We start from the raw sequence: 24,405 nt of genomic DNA on the forward strand, positions 1-24,405 counted from the left end.
TTTACTATTTTGAACAGTATCAGACACTAGTGCAGACTTCAGCTCTGTGTGCAGTGTTCATCAAGACCTTTTTACATTGTGGTGCCTCTCCTGTGCTACAGCTCTATCAACACAGCAGTTTCACAGATCTCTGCTATCAATTCAATTCACTAAGACTTAAATTAACAGATGTTCCAACATATTCTATACAAATTATCTTCTTTCTATATAGAATCCTACATGAAATTATACTGCTGATCAAATTTTTTTCTTCACTTAAAAAAAAAAGGAAACCACACTCCTTTCATTTGAAGCTCCATACTATTCATCTAGCAGTTTGTTTCTCTCTCCTCTACGAGCAGAAAATATAATACAGGAAAAGATTTAAATGAAAAACAGATCTGTGTAGTGAATTGCATATGGTTTCCATTTTCCTCCATGCAATGTTTCATAGAGAGTCAACGAAGAAATCCCTCCCACAAATCCAGATCTGAAGTCCACTTTCAGAATCTTGTCAGCACAGGAGTTAGGAGACAACTCTGTGCATGAAAATGCTGCAAGCTGCCTGTGCTCTATCTTGTTAGGGTAAATCATTCCTAGAAAGTACCACTGGATCTAGGTAATAAATCAGTGTTTAGAAAATATGCACACCCAAATGATGGTGGCTGTGTGTGTGTGAACCTGCTGGTTTCAGGCATACCAGCTTTGGTGTGCAGCACACAGCTTGCTGCATTTTACACCTCTTTGCAGTAGGGTTTTCCAGCACTAACAACTTTATACTTAGCTGACATTCTCCATGCTAAACCAAACCCAGCCAATAAATACCACTTCTGCCAAAAAGCCTTCATAACTATGACATTCCATCAGCTTTCCTAGCTGATTTAAGTAATTATTTCCAAAGTTTTTCTGACTTTGTTTACATAAAACTCATCTTTTCCTCCTATTCCTCATAGCCTGAACTATCTTTTTTCCTCTTGCATTCTCAGCAGTTCCTGGTGACATCCAAACACCAAGGCAAGCGTGCCATGTTTCTATCAGACACCAAAGGAGGTTTGCAAAGCAGGAGGCTCCTTCTTTGCCACTCTCTGGGGGTTTCCATGTCAGGGAATGAGAATGAAAGATGAGCTGCTGTTTCTCAGATGCCTTTGTTGTTTCTATGAGGTAACAACTGTTTGGATTTCACTCCTTTTAAAAATTAGCTTTAAGTGGGGCATGAGTGGGATGCAAAAATGAAACAGAAAATCTGGAACACTTTCTCTTCTACCTTCTCAAGTCCAGGTAGGAGGGGATGTTTGTGTAGAAAAATGTTCCCAAATGTACAACTTGGTGAGCACATCAGAAGCACACAGCACTGCTCCCTGGAAAGACAAGACACTAAAGTTCTGCTTAGCTGCAAGATGGAAGCAAAGACCAAGCTTGGTAAAACTTAACAAAATTATATCTGACAGTATCTTGCCTTGGAGAGAATGGGCAGCAGTATGGGATGAACACATCCTGCCTGACAGACATGATGTGCCTGCTCAGAAAAATCCAGAGCACAGAGGTTACCTGGTTTGTAGGTCTGTTTCTGATGGAGAACTGTGGGCTGAGAATTCCTTAACATGTTGAAGAAGAAAAGGAAGTTTTGCTGATTCTATGCCTCCTTAAATTTGCACATATGAAAATGAAAAATGTCACCCAGGGAAAGAAACAGTCAGTAGAAAACTAACACAAAAATGAAAAATATGACTATAGAAGAAATTACTGTTTTTTAAACACCTATTAACATGGAAAACTATCTGTACAGCACTATGTGTTCTAAAGTCATGTAGCAGAACTGGCATCCCCACATTAGCTCAGTTCCACCTGGCCCTTCAGACCTTCACATCCTTGAGTGCTGACCCTAAAACCAGGTCAGGGTGTTGAAAAAACCTGAGTATTCAAGGTTTACACCTTCTAATCCCAGAGTCTTCCCATTAAATTCATGTCAAAACAAAGCCAAACTTGCATGAACCTTTCTGTTGGTTATTCCCATTTCCATACAGTTATTTCTAATTACTTTTTCCCAGCTTTAGTAAGTTTTCACCATTCCAAACTCTGAAATAACTTTCAGAAGATTCTCAGGTACCTGACAACCCTTCTCAGTTTACTAATTTTTACTGTGAAGTCTACAGTAATTTTTTTTTTTTTTTGTTAAATGCCAAAAATCATACAGATCCACCTGTGGAGGGGAGTTGTGGGATAACCCAGGACATCTCCCTGGTGTTTTCAGCCAGTCCTGGTCTACAAGGTATGAAATCTGGAAACCTTCCTCCTCTGTGCATTAGAGACTAACATATCTAGTAACAACTAGAACACTTGTTGAAGTAGTCAAGAAAAAGCATAGAGAGGTAATGGGAAATAATACTGTACAACAAAGTCTTTTGGGTTTTTTTAATACATACACCAGGTATGTAAACTTTTAGCTGTAGAGAAGTTCAGTTTCATCAGGCTTGTGAAACCTGCTTGGTTGCAGAGTTTCAGAGGCATACTCAGGCATCTCAGGCATATAACCATCATTTTCCTGGCTCTCTCTTGATTTTACCCTTTTAACTGCATTTTCAGGTCTCACTCTACATGATAGTGCTTGTGAATGATTTGCCAAGCAACATTAAAATGCATAAAATTGCTGCTCCTTCTTGTATTTTCCACATTTCCCACATGATACCCAACACGAGGCAATGTTTTGGTGCAGCGCTCAACCAAAAAATCCTTTTGTAAGGCTTTAGGAAAAGACACATTTAATAAACACCCCTTGCAGCTGGAGTAAAAGATGACAGAAATCCCTTAGGGAATCAAGAACAGAGCTGTCCACCTCATCCCTAAACTTTATGCAGTCCTCAGAATACACTGAGATGGACATATCACAAAGGGAAGCACTGCAGAGATGTGAGATGTGAGCAGTGATGGGACAAGTTGACCTTGGGTGTTATCCATGGGAGCTGCCAGAAAGGGCTCTGGGTGGGTTGTTGGCTGTTTGGGAGGTTCTGCTTTTCAATCCACACCAGATCCTCAGGAGGTTAAGTGTTACACATAAAAGACTTGGATAAACTTGGATATTTGCTATCTTGGGTTGAAGTACCCAGTTGGACAGCAGAGGGGATAATTCTGTACATCCAAGGAAAAGCCATTCCATCAGCAAAAGGAAGGCCTGGGATGAAGTTGTGGAGACTGACATGAAAGGAACAGATCAATATGGAGAGATGGCTGCTGTCAGTGAGAGAGCACAGAGCACAGATCAGCATTGCAACAACATCAAAGGAGAGAAGAGTCATGAACCATCCCCCAGAAAAACATCCTTCAAAGAATGAACACTGTTCCTTTTGGGGTTCTGTGCTGCAAAGGTGAAGTTATTGCTGTGATTTCAAACAATTATAGGGAGAGGGAAGAACTTTCTGATCTCTGAAGAGTGTGAACCAAGAGGCATCAATGGAGGTGTTGGTCCTGACTAACACTTTTAAAGCATCCCCTGTGTCTAACAAGATCCACAAGGAAAGGATCTCCAATCAACTCTTCAAAAGCTCTCCATAGTCTCTCTCACATCTCTCAAACTTTCAGTAAATTGCTTAATTTTTCTGGAACTTACACAAGCATTTGAAAATGCTTAGTAATTTGAGAAAAGGAAATGACTATGAACATAACAAGACTGAACTTCTGTTTTACTAAACTACTGGTTAGTAGCTACAGTGAGTTTAAGCAGTTGGATATTGCCAACAGTAGGAAATATCTACCAGGCCAATATGATGGCTCACTGGTTCTTAGAACACATCTTGCCTCAACTGAGAGAACATTAGTAAAGCCACAGTAAACACACACCTTCCTGCACTGCATTAAAGCTACAGCTAAGGCTAAGCACTAAAACTTTATTTGTAAAGCAGACAGGTGAAGTAAATAACAGAGAAAGTCTGTTAGTAGCTTAGCTTTATCAGAATTTTAAACTGATAAATCATCCCTTGCTTAGCTAACAACCAACACATACTGCCAGGAAGGCAGGACACAACCTCTGTTTTGGCTCCAGGAGATAGTGACAAAAATTTCTGTTTCTTTTAATTGAGAGATACATAGAGTGCTAATGAGGAAGTTTGAAACCTCTCTTGTGAGGGGACATTGATTAAAAAATCAACTATAAATACTAGGGACAATGTAACAAAAAAGTGTAACATTTTGTTGATCTGTTAACTCTTTGTTTCCCACATCTTCAGGAAACATATTTAATGTTTCAGGGAGGCTGTAAGCTATGCTTGAGAGCACTATAATTCACCAGTTCACATGAAAATTTTGCAGAAATCAGATCTCAAAATCTTTGAGCAATCAAAAAGCTTTTAAGTTGGCCCTTAATTCTAATTTAAATGCTTATGGCTGCATAATTAACTCAGACAGCAAGAGTAGGTGATTAAATCTTCATACCTATAGAAAAAAATCAGACATAACTGCTCCTTGGATATCACTTATTAATCTTTGGGAACCAGATTAGATCTCATAAAAGAGGATGAGTTATTGTGTTATGGATTTCATGGAGCTGCAGCAATGCAGCTTGGACAGTCACCTCTCCTCAGAGTTTGCACCTCTGCACAGCACAAGTGACAGATTGCTGCATCCAGCCTCAGGAAAGGAACTCACAGTTTCACATTCCACAACCTGGCTCCATATTGTTAAGTCTTCATCAAAAGCAAGAAACCTATGAATAAATTATGTTATGAACAGAAGTTTTGGCAAGACAAAGACGACACTTCATGCAGCAGTTAATATAAAGAGAGGATAATAGTTCTGCCAAAGACAATAAATACTAGAAAAAATGGCTTTCAGTTTTAGAGGCCCTGAGCAATATTGCTGGTGTTCATTTTAAGATCTGCTTCTACAACACAATTCCCTTAAGATTGTTCTTAAATGTGAAAAGGATGGATGTTTTTGTTTTGGGATCATTCACAATGTTGGAATTGCAAACCACAGGCTTGAACTGAGGTGAGAGCTAACATCACTTTGCCACTAATTTCTTTCCACTGCATCCTTCTCTTTTGTGATCTCCCTTCCCCCCACTAAAAAAATCTCCAGGCATTACTATCGAAAATATACTCATGTAATAAATCATGTATTTGCTCTCACGTGACTGGTATTCATTAGAGTCAAAGATCTCCAAGATCTGCCCCCAGAGTGTATTATGTTACTGAAACATAGAAATAGCTGCAACACAAAGTTTTGCCAGAAAAAAAACCCACAAAAGTAACAACAAACTGTCTCTCAGTTGGGCAGAAGAAAGAATGTTCATAAAAATATTTCTGAGGGGTAAATCAAACCCCAAAGTCTAATTAGACAAAACCAGCAGTTTAAACCAACAAGACACAGGATTTTTAACTAGAAACTTCTAGAAGTATACCCTTTTTTCAGTCACCCAGGCAGTTCTCTTTTCAAAGAGAATTTTTTTTCTAGAACAGAATGGAAAAAGAGACATAAACCACTACAAGTTTATCCATTATATATCCTGGCTTTGGTTAAGCAGTAAACAACAGGCTCCTACATTCCCTCAAATGCACCCCCTTACTGTGCAGTTATTTTGCTTTACTGAATGCTACAATCACTTTGTAGCAGAAGTGACATCTCCTGTGAGAGAGGCAATGCCATTCCAGTGATGTGGTAACCTGACTGAAACATTTCAGCCTGAGTGGGGAAAAGGAACACTCCATTCAGCTGCACATCTGGGTTTTATAAAGGGTCCAAAAGCTTAACACTAACGTGCTGCAGGGCTAAAACACAGCTGAGGAGATCACAGCAGTCAAGAAAGAGGACAGTGTTAATCCAGGGCATATCGTGCTCTTCACTGCTCTGAAAATTAACTTAGCTCAGCTAATTTTGCATCCCCACAAATTGTGTGTTGTGTATGAGTAAGCAATGACTAAGGAAATGTCAAAGCTATTCCATATCCTGTCCTTTTCCTGAAGAAAACCATGACAAGCAGAGAGGATACCTCCCATTAAGGCCACAACAATTCAACAAGGCAGATTCTTTTTTTTTTTCAGCAGGAATGAAATAACCTATATGGAATCTAAACATTGCCAGTCATTATAATCACTTGTTACCACTGTGCTGAGCACACATGGCTCCCCCAAATCAATTTACTATCCAAATATCAGTTTAGATATTAAAACATATATAATAATGTATTTTTATGTATATTATATTAGATATGAGTATGAGTGCATACCCACAATTTAAGGTGAAAAATGCACAGTGAGCACAAAGTCAGCTGTACATGAAAATACCTGCTCTGTACTACACAGGTTCTTTTCCAGTGTTTCAGGTTATTCATTGATAAACTTTGACCACTGGCTAGAAAGGCAGAAAAAATATTGAACAATACAGACTAGAAGGTGATGCACATATTACAACCAGGGTGAACATAACCAGGCTGCTGAAAAGGCAAAAAGAAGTGGCATTGATATTGAACCTGCAGTTGGGAGGACAGAAATCAGCAGTGGCTCTCCATCTGTGTCCACCTCAGAGGTGCTGAATTGTCCCCTGCACACCAAAGGTAAAGCAAACACAGGCTCCTGCACGTGGTTGTTATGAATTTCATCTCAGATATCCAAAACAGCTGGACTGAGCCCTTCCAGCTCTGCCTTCTCCCCATTTGTGCCTCTCCCATAAACCTGAGCAAAGTTTGAGACAAATCACATAGAGCAGAAACATGGAACTGAGCAGAGAAAAGGTGAAAGAGTAAATATCCTAAAGCATCCAAACTCCATGTCTGGTGAGAAGGGAGAGGACAGGGGGACAAGTGATGAGGGACAGAGCAAGGAAAAAGGACTGGGAACAGGGAATAGAGTGTTTGGAGACTGTGGTTTTCACCAGTCCATTATGTGTTACAGCAACTACACAACAGAGGGGCATTAGGCTGGAACATTGTCCAGAGCTGTACTAAACTAATTTATGAAAGATCAAATCACTGACTGCAATACTGAGACCAGACTGCCTGGAAAACTGTGCAGCACATAGATGTGGCTCTGGGCAGTCCTATAACCTTCACAGAGGAGTCCCAACCAAAGGGGGCTTCAGTTAGCACTGTTAAACTCCTGCCAGCCTCACAATCTTTCCAGACATCACGAATAATGCTAAAAACAACACATGAGGATGATGGGACAAGCTGAAAATGAGCACCACACTTCAATAGCATGTTCTCATAACAATGGGCACAGCTACTTAAAAGCACCAATCATGCCTACATGCATTGGCCAGAAGGAACAATATTGCTTAGGGACAAATTTTCTTTTTTGTAAATTTAAAATTTAAAAAATTAGTCTGATTATAGTGGAAGACCAAGAGCAACAGGATTGCAGGACTGCATTAGGCCTTGCCCAATCATAAGTGATATTCATTAGCAGAAGGGTCACAACCTCCACAGAAACAAAAATCAGATACTCTTGCCTCGTGTGCTGCTGCTTCCTCCACCCTCACCTCTTCTGCCCCTGCTTTAATCCCATCTTCCTTCTTTTATCCATACCCCAAGCACTCTGCATAAAAGTGAACACAACTGGGACTGGTTGCATTTGTTCACTCCCACTGGCATTTAATTCTCTACTCACTTTGTTCACTCAGCTCCAAAACAGACCCTGGAGGTAATTTTGCAGGGGTTTTGTGCTCTGATGGCAATGACAGCCTGCTCATGCTGTTGCCTACCTATTTTTAATTCTTTTAAATCATTACTTAGCTTATTGAACACCAAAAAGGGTTAACCTTTGCTGCTGTATGTGCAAAAAAAGCTACAGCAAATCATGGCAGACAACTTTCTCTTTGAGAATTTCCAAAATATCTATGTACAATTGCCTGCTATTATTTCAACTCATTTATCAGCTGCAGACACCCACTTACTCTTCTGGAGTTCCCTGGATCATATCTAGTGCTTTTACAAAGCAGAGATACAAAATTTACAATTCTCCAGACACTTTCTACAGTAACTTTTTAATGCAAAAAACGCACACTAATGGCAGTTCAGCCACTTCACCATGAAATGGAGTCTGGGATGTTTTACAAACAAGGAGCACACAGCTCCTGTGCTACCCACACACTTCATGAGCATTTCTAAGATGTCCATCCCATTCAGTGTGAAGAATGGCCTGGCACTACATTGCTGTCTGCCAGGAGAAGAAAACAATCCAGCAGAAATACAGTTATTTTCTTTTTCATAGTGGTCTTCCAAATTAGCATTAATGAAGAAATCAGACTTCTCAAAATCCTTAGTTTCCTCCAAGTTAAAAATCAAATAATATTGTCAGCTTGTGGAAAATAATTTAATCATGGGGCTGAGTTCATAGGCACAGTAGAACATCAGCATGATGATAAACTCGTGAAAAATGAAAGTTTATCACTACCTTTGGAAGGCACTTAGTATAAACTATGGGGAACAGTTTATTATTGATACTGACTGTCTGAGTGGAGCCTGCCATGCTGCTGCCCTGATGGCTGAAAGCACAGCACAGCCTCAGAAGCTGACTGGAAGCAGTTCAAATCCCACTGTAGAGATGGGGAGCTATTCAGTGAAAGATTTCAAATATTTCAAGTCTAGTCTCAACTTGGTATCAGAAGGAATGGAAATGTCAATTGCTTTTTGGGCCTATTCCTTTCCAAACAGAAATCAAGTGGAAAAGGAGGGATTTGGTCAAACACCTAAGACAGATGCGTGTAAGCAGCTGAGCAGCCCTTAGGAAGGGAAGGAAAAAGTGCATTAGAGGTCTGAATGGCTTTGCATTGTATTAGAGGTTCTCCCTGACAAGGCTTTAGCATCTTCCTGGGCTCCCAGAACAACCCAAATCCCCTGTTCTCCTTCATTCCTCTCAAGCTTTCCTTCTGCCAGGAAACAAAACTTAGAGGGAACAAATTTCCAGGCCGCAGTGTGGGCAGCTATTCTGGTTCTATTTAACCATCTCGGGACAAACTCACAGACTAAAGCTGCTGCACTTGGCAGCAAGATTCCAAACTTCAATTCCCTCAGCCCTAAACCTGCTTGGTTCATTAGTGTTTTGCCTTCTGTGTTATTCAACCTACGTCCCTTTCTGCTGGGATGGAAAGAAAACCCCTGGAACGCTTGTCTTTCCTTGACAACATAATTTCTTGCTCTTGGTGACACATGCAGTAATTAATCTCTGACAGTTCCTCACAGGGGAAAATTTGACTGCTCTACTGAGGGTCCCACTCACAAAAATCACTCCTCAGTCTTCCCAAAATGTATTCTTGTATTCTTCTTCCACAAGGTAAGTGCCAAGTGGGAATACCATCAAAAAGCCAGGCCCTACACATGCAATGATGCACAGACAAGGAGCCCTCCTGGTTTACTCATGGCATGCTCTACTTTCTCCCTTATTACAGTTTTATCTTCAAAAGCCCTTGCCCACCAACTCACTCTCTCTGACACACTTGTTGCCAGTTATAAGAAAGCAAAGCACACATCACATTAAACCTCTCCAAACCTTTACCTCTGCTAATTAAACAAGAAACCCCAGCACTGCTTGGACACATGTTAGTCCCCTGTGACCCAAACAGGAGAGCTGGAGGATGCACCTTCTGAAACAGCCACTCAGTGCTTGGCCTGCCATCACCACAAAGCAGCCTGAAGGTCACTTTTCCTTTTCACTGGACTCCAATTCCTCAGTATCCAAATTTGTTGCCTCCATTCTCCCTGAAGTGAGAGCTCTGCAACCTGCCCCGTGTACACCTCTAGGAGCTACGGCTCTCAGAATCTGCCTGCACCTAGGAAGAACCAAATCCTGCAGAAGTTATTTAGGACACCAGAGCTCACACAACACATTCAGATTTACACATATTCTTGTCCAGGAAGCTGGTGGAGATCTACCTCTCAAGACACTGATATTTGTCTCAGAATTCCAGGCAGAAAAAGAACTGCAGGCACCACTGCATCCAGTGCATACTTAGACACAATCACCTCCAGGTTTGACTTGAGAAGAGTTAACTTGTTCTGTCAGCTGTTGTGTTAGACCGTGGGCTAAGGCAAATTAAAAAAAGAAAAAAAGCCACACAACAAAACCAATCTAAGTACAACACTTCGATTCAGCAGAATGAGTAACAAAGAAAAAAAAATTTACCGGAGAACAAGGCTGGTTGCCCGTGGGGAGAATATCTTAAAATCTACGGTAAAGTCATAGTTGGCAAAATTCAATAGATCTGGTAAACATCAAAGATGAAATTCAGCAGAATAATTCCACCAAGCACCATTAAAAGAAAAATGGGACCAGCAGGGTTACCAGTGAAAAACAATGCCAGGCCTAATAGCACTGATCTACCAGAAGCAATTTATTATGACACCAGAAATAGCTATTTTCACAGTGGATGCTTGAAATGAAAACTTTAAAGCTTCTTTAAGTCTTGAGCTATAGCAAAGTATTCAACCAGCCAGCCAAAATAGCTGAAGGGAAATAGGAAGGCCACATGTGGAACTAATTACTCATGTAGAGGCTATGACAAAGAACATTTCTCCAGACTTTTCATGGGGGCTTCACTTTCAGGAAGTAACTCTAATTACTGTTCAAGTCTCGGCAGCCTGCATGCCGCTGACAGTTCCAAGAAAAAATGAACCTATTTGCCCTTTTCTTGGTCTGAAATGCCAAAATAGAAAAGCGCAACTAGAGTCATTAAAAAGAAAGAAAATAAGCACGGGGTTATTACACTAGCTTCCTGAGCAGAATCCTTTTTATAAATTCTGTTTTTCAGCCTTCACAAAAGAGCAAATTCTGCATCTACATTAACTCGCTCTCTGTTGGCTGCAGTGAAACTGTACATCTTGACTTTTTACAGCTTTTCCATACTGGGGCCCACTTCCTGCCCAGTTGAAGAAAAAAATCTGGCCTGAAGATGAAATGACTGCTTAACATTACACTAAAACATCTGGTACCATTTTATACACAGACCCATGTCTGAGAGCAGGCAATTCTAGCGGTCTCACCAGCGGCACAGTGCATACCCAAACCTCCCCAGGGTGACATCATCCCATATATGGACTCTCAGGCCCAGCCCTCCCCCTTTTCCTGGTCCTAAATTCATTGCCAGATCCCCAGTCTGCTGCAAATGTGCCACGTCAAGACTGGAAATCACAGCACTTCAGTGTGTTTCAGTGAGTGCTGCAGAGTGTGAGCGAGAGCCGAGCACAACCCGTGATGCAGGAAGGCAGTTTTTCCCCGAGACTAAAAGAGGATTTAAAATAAATAAATAGACGCGTCCGGAGATCCTGCTCCGTCGCCCCAGTGTTCAGACTACCTGTTCAGGACAATGCTGTTGTACAGTAGTCTGCACATTGGTTAGACTGGGCAAGGCAAAGCGGCGGCGTGGACTATTGGGGACGCAAGTTGCTCTTGCCAAGGAGAAGACACTCATTGCTCCTTTCAGATCTCATATCCAGTATTTTTCTTCACAGGTTTTGCACACTAGGGAATAAGAAACGCTAAGGGACACTGTGAAAAAGGAGGACTGCAGAATAAAGCGGGGAAGACATTCTGGTAAGGCCTGCTTTGGAAGAACACCTGGCCTATGACCTGGCGAACCTAGGTGACTCCCCTCCCCCCTTCCTCCAGTCATCACTGCAAGAAAGATGGAGCTGATGGTGCACTAAAAGCCATGCAAGAATGAGAGAGGTATATTGCCTAGAGGTACACTGCCTAGAGAAGTGTACAGCAGTAAAGCTAAAGTCGGTCATTTCTTTTTTACTAATTTTTTTTTTTATTTAAAATAAAGCTTTATTCCCCAACAAACTAAAAAGGTAAATTTAATTTTTTTTTTACTTGAAGCTTTCAGTATAAATATTTAAGAAGTATATAATTTTTTTTCTTAGGCTTGCTAGAAGTATGTATTCTGAATAGCTCCTGTGATCTATGATCTGAAGATCAATTTTTTAAAAATTATTTTTGCTTAAAGTAATAAAATATTAGAAAAGAATGCATGAATAATATTTTATATTATTGTAAAATATATTATATCACCTCTGGGAAAACTGTACTTAGCTTTTTATATGCAGCTGAAACTTCTTTGCAAGTAACTTATGCTAGATGTGCTAATGAAAACTGGGAGGGAAATCATAGAAAAACTGACTACTCCATACTAGACTTCTGCCCTGTAGAATATAAAATCTTTGATTGTCAGGAAAAATTACCTTTTAAAGTTCAGGATGTGATGGAAAATAAATCACTCAATAAATAAAAGGGAAGAAAGAGCTTTCCAACCCGATACCTGGCTGGATATTGCATGGGAATGATCAGGACCGATCGACTGTTGCCGCTCTCATGTGCACTTTGAATCGCTGATAATTCTTCTACCATTCCAAATGATAAGTTACTTTGTCCTGAATCCCACTGATAAAAATGGAATTTGTAAACCAATGCAGAAGTTTGCTTTGGTGAATTTCCAGCTGTCCTGGTAGGGGAAAAAAACCCTGAGGCTGAATGAAATCCCCACGGACAAAATAATACAAAAAGTCTGGGCTGCAATTTGATACCAGCCGAACTCCAGAGTCAGCTCCCCTAAAGTTAACAGTAGTAACAAACTACTGCAACCGGAAAAAAATCCCACCTATATGGTGCTCATTATTGCCAGGAAGGCTTGGAATAGCTGTACTGTAAAAAGAATTAGCATAAATATGCAGTCATTAGCATTGCAACCAGCCAATTTTGCAGAAGGTGTGCTGTATTTTAGACAGCCTTCGTGCTATGATTTCTTTATTAAAAAAATCTGTATATTATGCTGACCTTTTCCATTGCTCCTTTGATAATCAATAGAGGAGCTTTTGGGGAGGACTGGTCATGTAGTGTTGGTGTGATGGTGCCTGGACTGGCTGCCTTAAAGCTTACAAAGGAAGGACTAGCACTGTCATTTCCCTCTGCCTCCCAGCAAAACTTTTCTTTTGACCAAAAACCTCTTTTTTAAATGTATATATACAGTTGTAAGTTATTCAGCCTTTCTTCTATTTATTTTGCAGAAGATTATTTTTAGAATTAATTTAATGGGGTTTAATCCATTATAGTATGAGTAGAGGGAATTTTTGTTCTCATTCTGCTTTAAAGTGGAGTTACAACACACGTATAGTTGTGGTTATTAAGAGAAAATCTGAAGCAATAGGAAGAAATTAAAGGAATGGAACTAGAGTCAAGCTGGCATTAATATTTCTCAATCTTTACATATGATTGCTGTCTTAGGCATCACCAAACCGGAAAACTTTTTCTGACTTAGATTTTGCTTAAGCGGTAGAAAAATGTTTCCAAATCTTGTTAAGAAACTCGCTCAGTTTTGCTTTCAAGGGGAATATGATCATTTGCAAATTTTTTTTTCTCTCTAATGCTTACTTGCAAAGCTACTTTTTTTTTTTAAATTCTGATCTAGAAATTAAGGAAGGAAATACTGTTATCCAGGGAATAATAGGCTCTCCATGAAAATAGCGTTGCAGATAGCCTGTGTTAACTTTTGCTAAATAAGCAAGGACGATGGAAACATATGGAACGAGTGTTTCTCTTATCTCTAGTCCACTATTTGCATTAATCTTTATTTTAAATGACCTTTCTGGGTTTAGGAAGTGATTCCCCTCCCATACACCCATGACTCTTCAAAGTTACATTTTTAGACTGTAAGGCTGAGATCGAGGAGGCCCCCTTGGCATGGGGCTTGGAAAGGAGGCGGGGGGGAAACGCAGAGTGCAAAGCAGCAGATATGGAAAGAAAGGCTGTATTGTTAGCAATGAATAAGGAAGTATATCGACCTCAGCTCAGTAATCAAAACATTTTCAAAGTGAATTAAATGATTCTGTGGTTCTTAAAACACTGCTGGTTTAGTTTAAACAATTTCTAGTTGATCATAGTCACAGAGAAGATATTTCAATAGTTATAAAACAAGATGCTTTAAACAGGCATGTCAACTAACACAAACAGGCTGCATATAAATATTTCAAAAGGAAAAAAAAAACCAAAATACCATCAAATATTACTTTTTGTAATGAATAAAACAAGAAATTAGCAGGACCCAATGCATACTAATCATGGTGAGAGTTCTCTAAAGCCAGGACAATACCAATGTTTAAGCCTGTTGTATGAACTGATACATATTACCATAAAATGCACATTGAAGCCAGTAGGAACATTTAAAATAGGTGAGTGTTTCAATACAATAGATCTTTTTTTCATCTTTAGGGAGTGTACTTTATTTAAGTGCACTCAAAAAAAAATTAAAGAGGGAAGAGGAAGAAAATATTTCAGACTTTTCTAACTATTCCTTTTATGTTAAAAATCAAAGGAAAAGAGAGAGAAGGGTGGGGGAAAGTCAGCTAACTTTACAGAAATAAATATAGATCAAATAAGCATCCAAATGTGAAAAAAACGAGTTACTTTTTAAAAAACCCATGTCATTTGCCATCTTTCTGCCTTGTCATTAAGCTGCATGCTGCCTCCTGCATGAGCATTGCCAGTGCTATTTAGTGCATCTGTATTTTCAGAGCATGAAGACACTGCCACCCGCCCCACGCTCCTTGTCCCCCTTCCTGTACTATCACTGTGCCTCCAGACCACCCAAGTATCATTTCTAGATGGAAAATATTATAAGCAAAATAGCAAAATACCTGCATAAAAATTCCAAGCTTCTACATAGAATGCTCATTATAAACTTTCAATCAAAATCTGTTAAGCAGATTGGAAAATGAAAAGCCCTAAACTTTTTTTTAAAAAGTTTTTAAAATAAGACATTTTAATCAAGAGCATAACTTTACTTTTACTTGTAAAAGGCTTTGTTTCCTGAACTGTACTTTATTTAGGGGGGAAAAAGATCTTAATTGAAATACTATTAAGGGTCAGGTTTAAACCTACAAAAAGACAGGAAATGCCAGAGTTAAGAATGAAACTTTCCTGAATTATTCTACTGTAGTTCTGTACTGCATTTTACAGAGCATTGCAAAGCAGTATCTAAAAATAACAGCCTTCCCTTAAATAAAGAGTCCTGATTACTGCTGGAGGGAATTCATCTCTCAATTCAGTTTCCAAGGTGCCAATATTTAAAGTCAGGTCCTTAACATAAGTTTCTGTAAATATAATATTGGCAATCATGAGATTATTTTTTTTATTCATTATGAATATTCTAAAATATTCTTTTTTATTATGAATATTCTAAAATAGTCCTTTACTGACTTAGTATGTCAACCAGACACAGCACACAAAAATGTTAAGCCCTTTAAGCAAGTTAACTACAATTTCAAGGAATTTCAGTTTTTAACTAAAAATCAAGTGGAGATATTAATCTAGTCACGTCTAGCAGCACCCAGTGAATTAACTGAAGGGAAAACAAACTTGCCTCTGTCGAGATGTAAAGCTTTTTGCTGATTCTTTGATGAATTCTCCTTGAGTACAGTTATTAGAAAGACGGCACAAAGTTTCCACTTACGATTTTCCTCCCAGCACAACCTCCCAGACAGTTGTTAACTGAAAACCTATTTTAGAAAATCCATACTTCTGCTGTTCCAATATTCTGTACTATAGGTTGCCAACAATTTTGACTGTACAATTCTGTTATTTCAAGAAGCATCCATAAAACAGAAAGTCAGACCTAATTTTCTTCCAGACGAAAGATTTTTCACTTCTTTAGCAACTAAATGCAGTAGTTAAATCTGATTAAATCTATGAAACAATCAGTGTATTATATCTATTTTAAAAATACTTCTAATTTTCCACTTCTGTTTTTCTTCAAAATGTAAAGCAGGTAGGGAGAAATGGCAAGTTAAAGCATACCCTTACAATTTTACTTTTAGCTATAAAAATTTAAGTAAGCATTTTATAAAGACAAAGTATTTAATGTATTGAAATTAATTTTTCATCTCTGAATTAGTTAGCCATTTTTGTGGTTGATTCATTTATTTAAGACACCTTATTCCACCTTGTTAAGTTCAAGGAAAATTTCATTCATATAATTGATAAACTTAACTTGTATAGTCAATTTGTATATTAACAGAAATGCGTATTATGCTTTACAGCAAAATTATTAGAGGCAGAACACCTGAATAATTACATATTGACTTATTATTAGTTTAATATAAAACCTCAGCACTATCCCCACCTTTAATCTCTGGTAATTTATAATCAGTTTTCAGGCTGGATTTAAAATTGTATTCTGAATGGGGTATGTTTGAGAAGGGTTTGAAAGCACAGCTTTGTTGCTTACCTATGGTGGCACTAGCGAGCAACAGAGATTCAAGAACACTATTACAAACCAGAAACATTTAATCTGTAGAGAAAATTAATACAATTATTCTTTTCCCCCTTTAAGGTTCCAGTGGGTTTTATACCTTCTGAAACAATACGCCAGAAATGTTGCAAATGTCACTGCAAAGTTGGATTACAGTCACTGTGTGTAGGGACAGGGTATAGAGAAAATTCAGCAAAGCAGCACATCTTGGGATGTGAAATGATGCTATTTGCATGCTTTTGATCTCTAGTATAGTCTGTATTTGACTGAAAAAATCTTGCTGAAGTTTTATGAGGTTAATTTATTTTGTCAGAAAGTACAGGTTTTGAGACAAAGCAAAATTTAGATAACATGCAAACCAAAATACTAAAAGGAATATAATACATGGACAGCTATCACATATTAGTAAAAAAATGCAATCAGTTTTCTTTCCAGCACATTCCTTACAATGGGGTTAATGTGCAAGTTGCAGCCTCCATTTATACAGAAGGATTTTTATTTTTAACATCCCAGATTATTGTACTTATCTGCTCCTAGAAAATATGCACTGTATAAACACATCCTTTATCTTGAACTTCAGTATTTCTGTGCTTCCATGAAGAGTAAAAACATCTGGTTAAATTACTATGTGTGAGTACAGTGTGCAGGCAAAACCCTGCACAAATCGCATATAAAATAAACCACGGCTTCGGTTCTTTCTGCTTTTCCAAATGTTCAGCGTGAGCAGTCTGTTGAAATCACATCCCTGATATGTGTCAGCACAATGATAACTCATGTACCAAGCTTCTTTTCTGAATAAAATCAAGTTCTCTTCTTGTTCTGCAGCTGCCAATGTTTTAAAGTTGAATTCTGTTATGTGTGTTCCCCCCACCAAACGCCCCCCAAAGTGGACTGGCACAAAGCGTTGCACAGCAGCGGCGATGGCTCCAAGGGACTGGCTGGACGGAGTTGTCATGTGTCTGCCTGTCTACACTTGCTGTGCAGAACATCCTCTCACCTGTACAGCAGGCACAGACAGGCAGTCGCATGACAACCCAGCCTGAGGGACAGCCACCAGTGGGAGCCTGCTCTGAGAGCCCAGAGCGTCTGCAGCACCAGCTCCAGCCAGGAGTCCTCTGGACCTCACACGGCCGCTCAGTCACCAAGCCCAGAGTCACAGCAGCACTGCCTGTCAAGTACAATAAAACCCACTGCTGAAATTCTTACTGTGCTTCCTATAGTACTCTTTTCCTAGCTGTGTTCAGGAGCTCTCTAACAGTAAGTTGGATTTACCCGCGGCCCTGCGGCACCTCCGGATGTTCTGTCCTCCCGTTTGCTTCCCAGGCATCGCTCGATTCCTGCTGGATAAAACTCCCTGACAGAAGCCAAGAGCAGCTTGTTGTGTGGCAAGCTCATTCTGTAAACACACACAATGTCAGACCTTAGAGGAACTTCTCCCCTCTCCACTCTCTCACCTCCTCCCTGGTTTTTATAAATTCGCTCTCGAATCTCACATCATTTTACAATTGGGAACAAACTGTGAAATTATAATACAAACTGCATCCAACACTGGATGTTGACAATAATATAATTTACTATTGAAACAGAATGGAAATATTTTCTTTGGAAATAAGACTACAGGAGATTTTTTTTCCCCATCAATGTAAATTTCACATTTTTAGGAATTCTAATTCTACTGTCCAGTTTGGCATCCTTTGCACAGCAATAATGCCAGTGAAATCTCTGGATGCTTTAGAAAGAATAATAAAATCACATTCTATGACCGTGCACTGTAACAATGTTACACCACTTCACAAATGGCATCCATATCTTTACAGTGATGAGGTTTTTTATTCACAAGCTAGAATGACATTCCACATTCCCAAAGTCCATTTCATCCTAATGCACAAGTGGCTAATTCACAAACTTCAGATTTGCAGGTAGACTCTCAAATGAACCTTAGTGACTTCTACTTAACAATACAGCAACAACAGAAAGCTAAAATGCTCAGATTTAATAATTTGTCTGTGTAGGTATGCCTTATAATGCTTCATGGAATATTCTATGAAATAAATCTGTATGTGTGAGGTCACAGAGTGTGCTGATCTTGCACTTGTTTACAGCAGCCTCAAAGCCAATACACAGCACTTTCCTTGCTTGGTTTTTAAGTACAAAAGCACAAAGTCAGGGTACTGCTCACACAGCAAAGTTACAAACAGAAGCAAATGCATGCAGGATCAGAAACTAATCCATGTCAGTTCTCCCAGAACCAATACTGTAACTTCTCTAAGCACACTGTTCAAACGCCAACCTGGCATTTCCAGAACTGCAAGTCTAAAACTGCATTCTTAGGCACAGAATCCCTCTCATCAGGAATAAAATCCTGGTGTATGTTTGACAAACAAAACTGTATGAAGAAACCAATAGTTTCTTTTCTAATATTGATAGCATACAGGAAAATCTGAAATATTTTGCCATAGCAACTCGCTTCTAAATACACTGTACTGTGGATTTATCACTTATAAAGCTGCACCTCACAAAGGAATTTACATCCTTCTAACGGCACTAGCGAGCCACCACTAGTGATTTTGCTCTCAGAGCAAATTCCAGACTAAAAACCAGGCTCAGCTTACACTAGAGGGGGTACACAGCCCTGGAGGCCCCAGCAGGCACTGGAGCTTTGCAAAGCACATTGTCAGAGCTCTCTGGTACACAGCTGCTGCAGCACTGGCTACAGGCACAGAGGGCACAAACTCCTGAGCATGCCAAGGGAGGCCAGGTGACAGCTGATCCTGCACCTTCCCCAGCTGCCAGGGAAAGGCTCCAGGCCAGGGAAAGGCAGCTTGAGCAGGGCTGGGGCTCTGAACCAGGGAAAGGGAGCCTGAACCAGGGAAAGGCAGCCTGAACAGGGACTGGGGGCTCTGAACCAGGGAAAGGCAGCCTGAACAGGGACTGAGGGCTCTGAACCAGGGAAAGGCAGCCTGAGCAGGGCTGGGGCTCTGAACCAGGGAAAGGCAGCCTGAGCAGGGCTGGGGGCTCTGAACCAGGGAAAGGCAGCCTGAACCAGGGAAAGGCAGCCTGAGCAGGGCTGGGGCTCTGAACCAGGGAAAGGCAGCCTGAACCAGAGAAAGGGAGCCTGAGCAGGGCTGAGGGCTCTGAACCAGGGAAAGGCAGCCTGAGCAGGGACTGGGGGCTCTGAACCAGGGAAAGGCAGCCTGAAGCAGGGAAAGGCAGCCTGAACCAGGGAAAGGCAGCCTGAGCAGGGGCTGGGGCTCTGAACCAGGGAAAGGCAGCCTGAGCAGGGACTGGGGGCTCTGAACCAGGGAAAGGGAGCCTGAGCAGGGCTGGGGGCTCTGAACCAGGGAAAGGCAGCCTGAGCAGGGACTGGGGGCTCTGAACCAGGGAAAGGGAGCTGAGCAGGGGCTGGGGCTCTGAACCAGGGAAAGGCAGCCTGAGCAGGGGCTGGGGCTCTGAACCAGGGAAAGGCAGCCTGAGCAGGGCTGGGGCTCTGAACCAGGGAAAGGCAGCCTGAGCAGGGACTGGGGGCTCTGAACCAGGGAAAGGCAGCCTGAGCAGGGACTGGGGGCTCTGAACCAGGGAAAGGCAGCCTGAGCAGGGACTGGGGGCTCTGAACCAGGGAAAGGCAGCCTGAGCAGGGACTGGGGCCCTGAACCAGGGAAAGGCAGCCTGAACCAGGGAAAGGCAGCCTGAACCAGGGACTGGGGGCTCTGAACCAGGGAAAGGCAGCCTGAACAGGGACTGGGGCTCTGAACCAGGGAAAGGCAGCCTGAACCAGGGAAAGGCAGCCTGAGCAGGGAAAGGCAGCCTGAACAGGGACTGGGGGCTCTGAACCAGGGAAAGGCAGCCTGAGCAGGGCTGGGGCTCTGAACCAGGGAAAGGCAGCCTGAGCAGGGCTGGGGGCTCTGAACTCCCCATGACCTCACTGGGCACAGGCAGACACACAAACCCAGGGATCACTTCTCACATCACCACATCTCACTGGGGGGAAACACCCCCACACAGCCACTGCAGCCAGCAGGTGAGGAGCCTGGCTGATTTTTCAGTCTTACTGAGAAGGTCCAGTACAACAAAAAAACCAACAAAAAACCCCAAAAAACCAAAACAAAACCAAGCAAGCAAACAAACAAACCCAAAAAAATCATAACTTTATAAACTCTTTTCCAAGAGAGAATAATGAAATTATACAGCTAATCTGTATTTAAGGAGCAACTTCTTTCACCAGCAGAGCATGGAATAGTACTCTGCTATTATGCCATGCAATTATTTTCTTACCACTCTAAGAAATCCCTAAGTGATCTCCCATGGCCTGAATTAACTACTGACACTTTCATGACTCTCAAAACATAATTGTTTGGCAATTAAGAGACATTATCTTAAAATAATCACACAGTGGCCACTTCTTTCTGAGTACTTTCATGAGCTTCCCAGGTGACTCTCCCCAGTAGATTGTCAAAACTATTTATTTTTAAAGTTGCACAGCACAAGATGTACTGTTGGGATTTTCAGGAGTTTTTATATTTCCCACTAAGCAAAAATCAGATTTAAAAAAACAACACCAAAACTACCTCATCTTGGATGCACCTCCAACTGCCTGAGACAAAACACAGCAAGTGTGTTAATTTTGCCACATTGCTTGTTTTAGTTACACTTGTTTGTATCTTACCTAAGAAAGCTGGTTCGTGTAACTTCAAGGCAGATCACAAAAACCAACAGTTTCAAATTATCAAAATCATAAAGCCACTTTTGCATTTTTTTCAAATTCTATTTCAGCAATCTGAGAGTAAAATTTCCTCTCCTGACACCTGTCCCTTGGCTCCTCCCCTCTGCCTGACATGCACTGGGGTTTTCCTGTTACACTAAATTTTAATCCTTTTAAAACTTAAATAAAAGGGCAAGGGGCAAAATCCTCAAGATTAACCTAAATTGTTCCTCTGCCTTAAGGTGTATCCTGAAATGGCTACAGAATGGGGGAAAAATTTATTTCTGAGCACAGTTCCCACCCCCAGCAGCATTACTGAAGGAGTTCCACATCCTGGATTTGCAGCACTCTGCCTTATGCCCTGCAGGCCCTCTCCCCAGGGCTTCCAGAGAATTCACTGCAGTAAAACACCATGGCAGCTTAAAGAGAATATGAATGTGCACAGTCCCCATCAACCTGCTTTGTTGGGATCAACCAGTGTTTTGATTTTTACTTAGCATAAGATGAAAATACTAAGTGATGCTTTGGAGCTCATTTAAGGCTTTCTCTTTACCTGTGCTTCTTCCATCCATTGAACTGGTTCACCCTAAAAATCATTAATTTCTTACTAAAAACATTTCAAATTGTTTTGGGGCACAACCCAAATAGGAAATAATAGGTTTTTTAAAATGTAGCCCCATTTTTCTACAAAAACTAACACAAGCCTTAAAAAACTCACAAAGGCTTTACCATAAATCTGATGGCACACATATTCCTGTTTTAACCTTCAAAATACTGCTGGAGTCTTGGATAAAATGTATCATTACACACACAGTTGAAAAAGTCATCAAACAGAACAGACAAGCTGCCAGACAATATATTCAAAGTGAGCAATGAGGATGTCCTTTTCTTCATTTCCATATCACTCACCTCAGATTTACTGATCACCCAAGAACATGCATTTTTTGTCAAATTTGAAAATCCACACCAACCAGCTAGAGAACTCTGCAGATGGGCTTTGCATCCTCTCAGAACACAAGACCAGAGAACAGCTGTTTTCATTAAATCAATTGCTGTAGTTACTTTCAGAAGTAAATTTACCCAGGCAATTTATGATCAACTTGCAGTAGATGTTCAAGAGTAACCAAAGCAAGGATAGGACAATAAGCAGAGTATTTCAAAACATCCTGAGATTTTTTTCTTTCCTTTTTTAAAAAAATGTGTGGAAATCACAGGAAGGGAAGAAAAAAGTAAAACAAACAAAAATACTCCACACCACACCCTGTGTTTGTTGTCAGCATTTCAACAGAAGTCTTAGGCAGTCAGCATTCTCTATGAATCAAACCAGAAATTTAAACAACACAGCTAAAACCTTAAAACAATCTCTCCATTCGTGTTTACACAAACTGATTAAATTTTTCAAGTTGATATCAGAATACTGTATTAATACTGGGGTTTTCCCCAATAGAAAAAAAGTTCTTCATTCCTTACCTCATCATCTTTATACCAGGACAAGCTCTCTGCAGTCAGGACAAACCAGTACTCCTTGGAGCCTCCTTTCATGATGCCAATGTTGTTGATGGTGAGCCAGCCTTTCCGGATGACCTATGCAAGGTGCAGTCAGGTACAAGTTTAGTTCATTTCTCACTTGACACAGTTCTGCTGCTGCATTCATTCTTTTAAATCAAGATTTGCTAAATGAAACACAAACAGGTGCATTTTTTCAGTCTCTGGGAAAGTCAAGAGTTTTTGCAGCATTCCAAAAAAAACCCAATAGTAATGAAGTGAGTATTACATTTTCAGTCTGAAGGCTGGAGAAAGAGAGAAGCCAGACTATGAGAATGTTGTACTTCAGCAAGTGTGAGTGTGATAAGGATCAGGTAAGCCTGAAGATATTTATTTGCTGTACATGAACATTTTCTGAAAGCCTACACAATTAATCTCTGACTACACTGTTCTGGTCTAATTGTTAAGGTCATCCCTAAAGGTGGATACCAGGAAAAGCACCTAAATTCTGGTAAAGTGAGTGGCTTCTGACACACACTGAGGATTTTCAGAAGTGGTTGCATGGAGTGACAAAGGGGAGAGGTCTTCTAAAGTTAAGTTAAATTACAGCAGGAAGCTGTAAGGAGAGGCATGTGAGAGCCATTTTCTTCTCATAGGATAGAAGAGAAAAAGAAAAGAAGGGAAAAAACCTTAAGCAACAACAAAAATTGGGGGGTAAAAAAGGTAAAGAAAAATTTTATAACATAGATACAAGCCAAAGATGAAAGATGTGAACACACATATAAATACTAACATCAGGAGGCTACAGCATGCACATAGAAAGAGAAATTAGACAACTCCCCAGCAGAAGAGAATAACCATGAAAATTCATTTACAGATGAGATGGAAACTTTCAATTTTATTGGAACAGCCACTGTTTTCCAATATAAATGAGAGAGCAAACATTCCTTCCTATCATGCTCTGAACAAGACCACAGAACTCTCCTAATCACAGGTGAAGGAACCTCAGCTCTTCTCTTTCTCTCCACAGCAACACCCTTCAGGTGCCAATGGAATACTGAGACAAAAAAGTGCTCAGAGAAGCCCTTCAGAATCCTCTCAACAATCTCCACAGGCATTGACTTGTGTGATCAAACATGAGTTTCCTCCTGTATTTAAAGAACTCTATGAGACCAACATTGCTCTCACAGGGCTTCACAAGACCAGTAACTCCAATACCAACAACTCACCAAAGAAGAACATGGCTCACCATCTATTTCCCATCTAAAGAAGTTTCAGAACCAGAATTCACTCCTATTTAACCTGGATGTTCATGTAAGCTCCTAAAAAAAAACAGCTTTGATTCTGCACAGGGTGAGGGACTGCATTCTATTTGATAATTAAACCAAAGAAGTTGCACCTGAAAAGCAGGAAATGGTATGGAAATGCACATAATCCAAGAGAATCAGTTTCATTTCAAGGAAGATAAATGTGTTTTCCCATTTACTACCAACCACGCCAGCAGTGTAAGAAAAGTCCTGAAGATCCAAAAACAGGTTGTAAATTATTAGCCTGTAAGAAAATCTTTAAGAGAGCGTTGATTTGGTTCTGAAGCCACAGTAAGGGATGAGAGAACAGGACATGATTCCTGTAGAGACTCAAGGGTATGGCTCAAGTAGATTAGATGGAATAACCTGTTCCACAAAGGTTTCTACAAAAGTGGGTCAGGACTTTTAATATTTGTGGTTTTTAAGGGAGGAACTTAAGTGGAGAGGGGCATCGGTGAGTGCAGACACACATGGAATGCTTGCCTAAGTGCAAGGGAAACATTGATAATAACTTGATTACCCATCAAATCCTCATTTTATTTGTGATGTTTATTGAAGTAAGTTTTTAACAGGAAACAAGTAACATGTATATACAGCCCGTGTACTGGCCTTCAGGCAGCTGCCACAGGCCAAGTTGTGGAACCCAATTAATTCTATTTTATCTTTCTGCACTGAACTATAAGGAAAAAATATTAGAGAAAAATCAAC

At 40.4% G+C, this 24,405-nt stretch overlaps 1 protein-coding gene across 8 annotated transcripts in view; it reads right to left on the reverse strand.

The window, feature by feature from the left end:
* The window catches only part of DNM3 (dynamin 3), a 174,674-nt gene that overhangs the window by 101,641 nt on the left and 48,628 nt on the right, over window positions 1–24,405 (reverse strand). For all 8 annotated transcript variants that reach the window (XM_064720172.1, XM_064720173.1, XM_064720171.1 and 5 more), the window contains one exon: window positions 22,376–22,489. In XM_064720172.1, coding sequence (XP_064576242.1) covers window positions 22,376–22,489 — 114 coding nt within the window. The remainder of the gene's footprint in view (window positions 1–22,375; window positions 22,490–24,405) is intronic.

This window comes from Zonotrichia leucophrys, chromosome 8 (assembly GCF_028769735.1).
Source record: "Zonotrichia leucophrys gambelii isolate GWCS_2022_RI chromosome 8, RI_Zleu_2.0, whole genome shotgun sequence".
NCBI lineage: Eukaryota > Metazoa > Chordata > Aves > Passeriformes > Passerellidae > Zonotrichia > Zonotrichia leucophrys.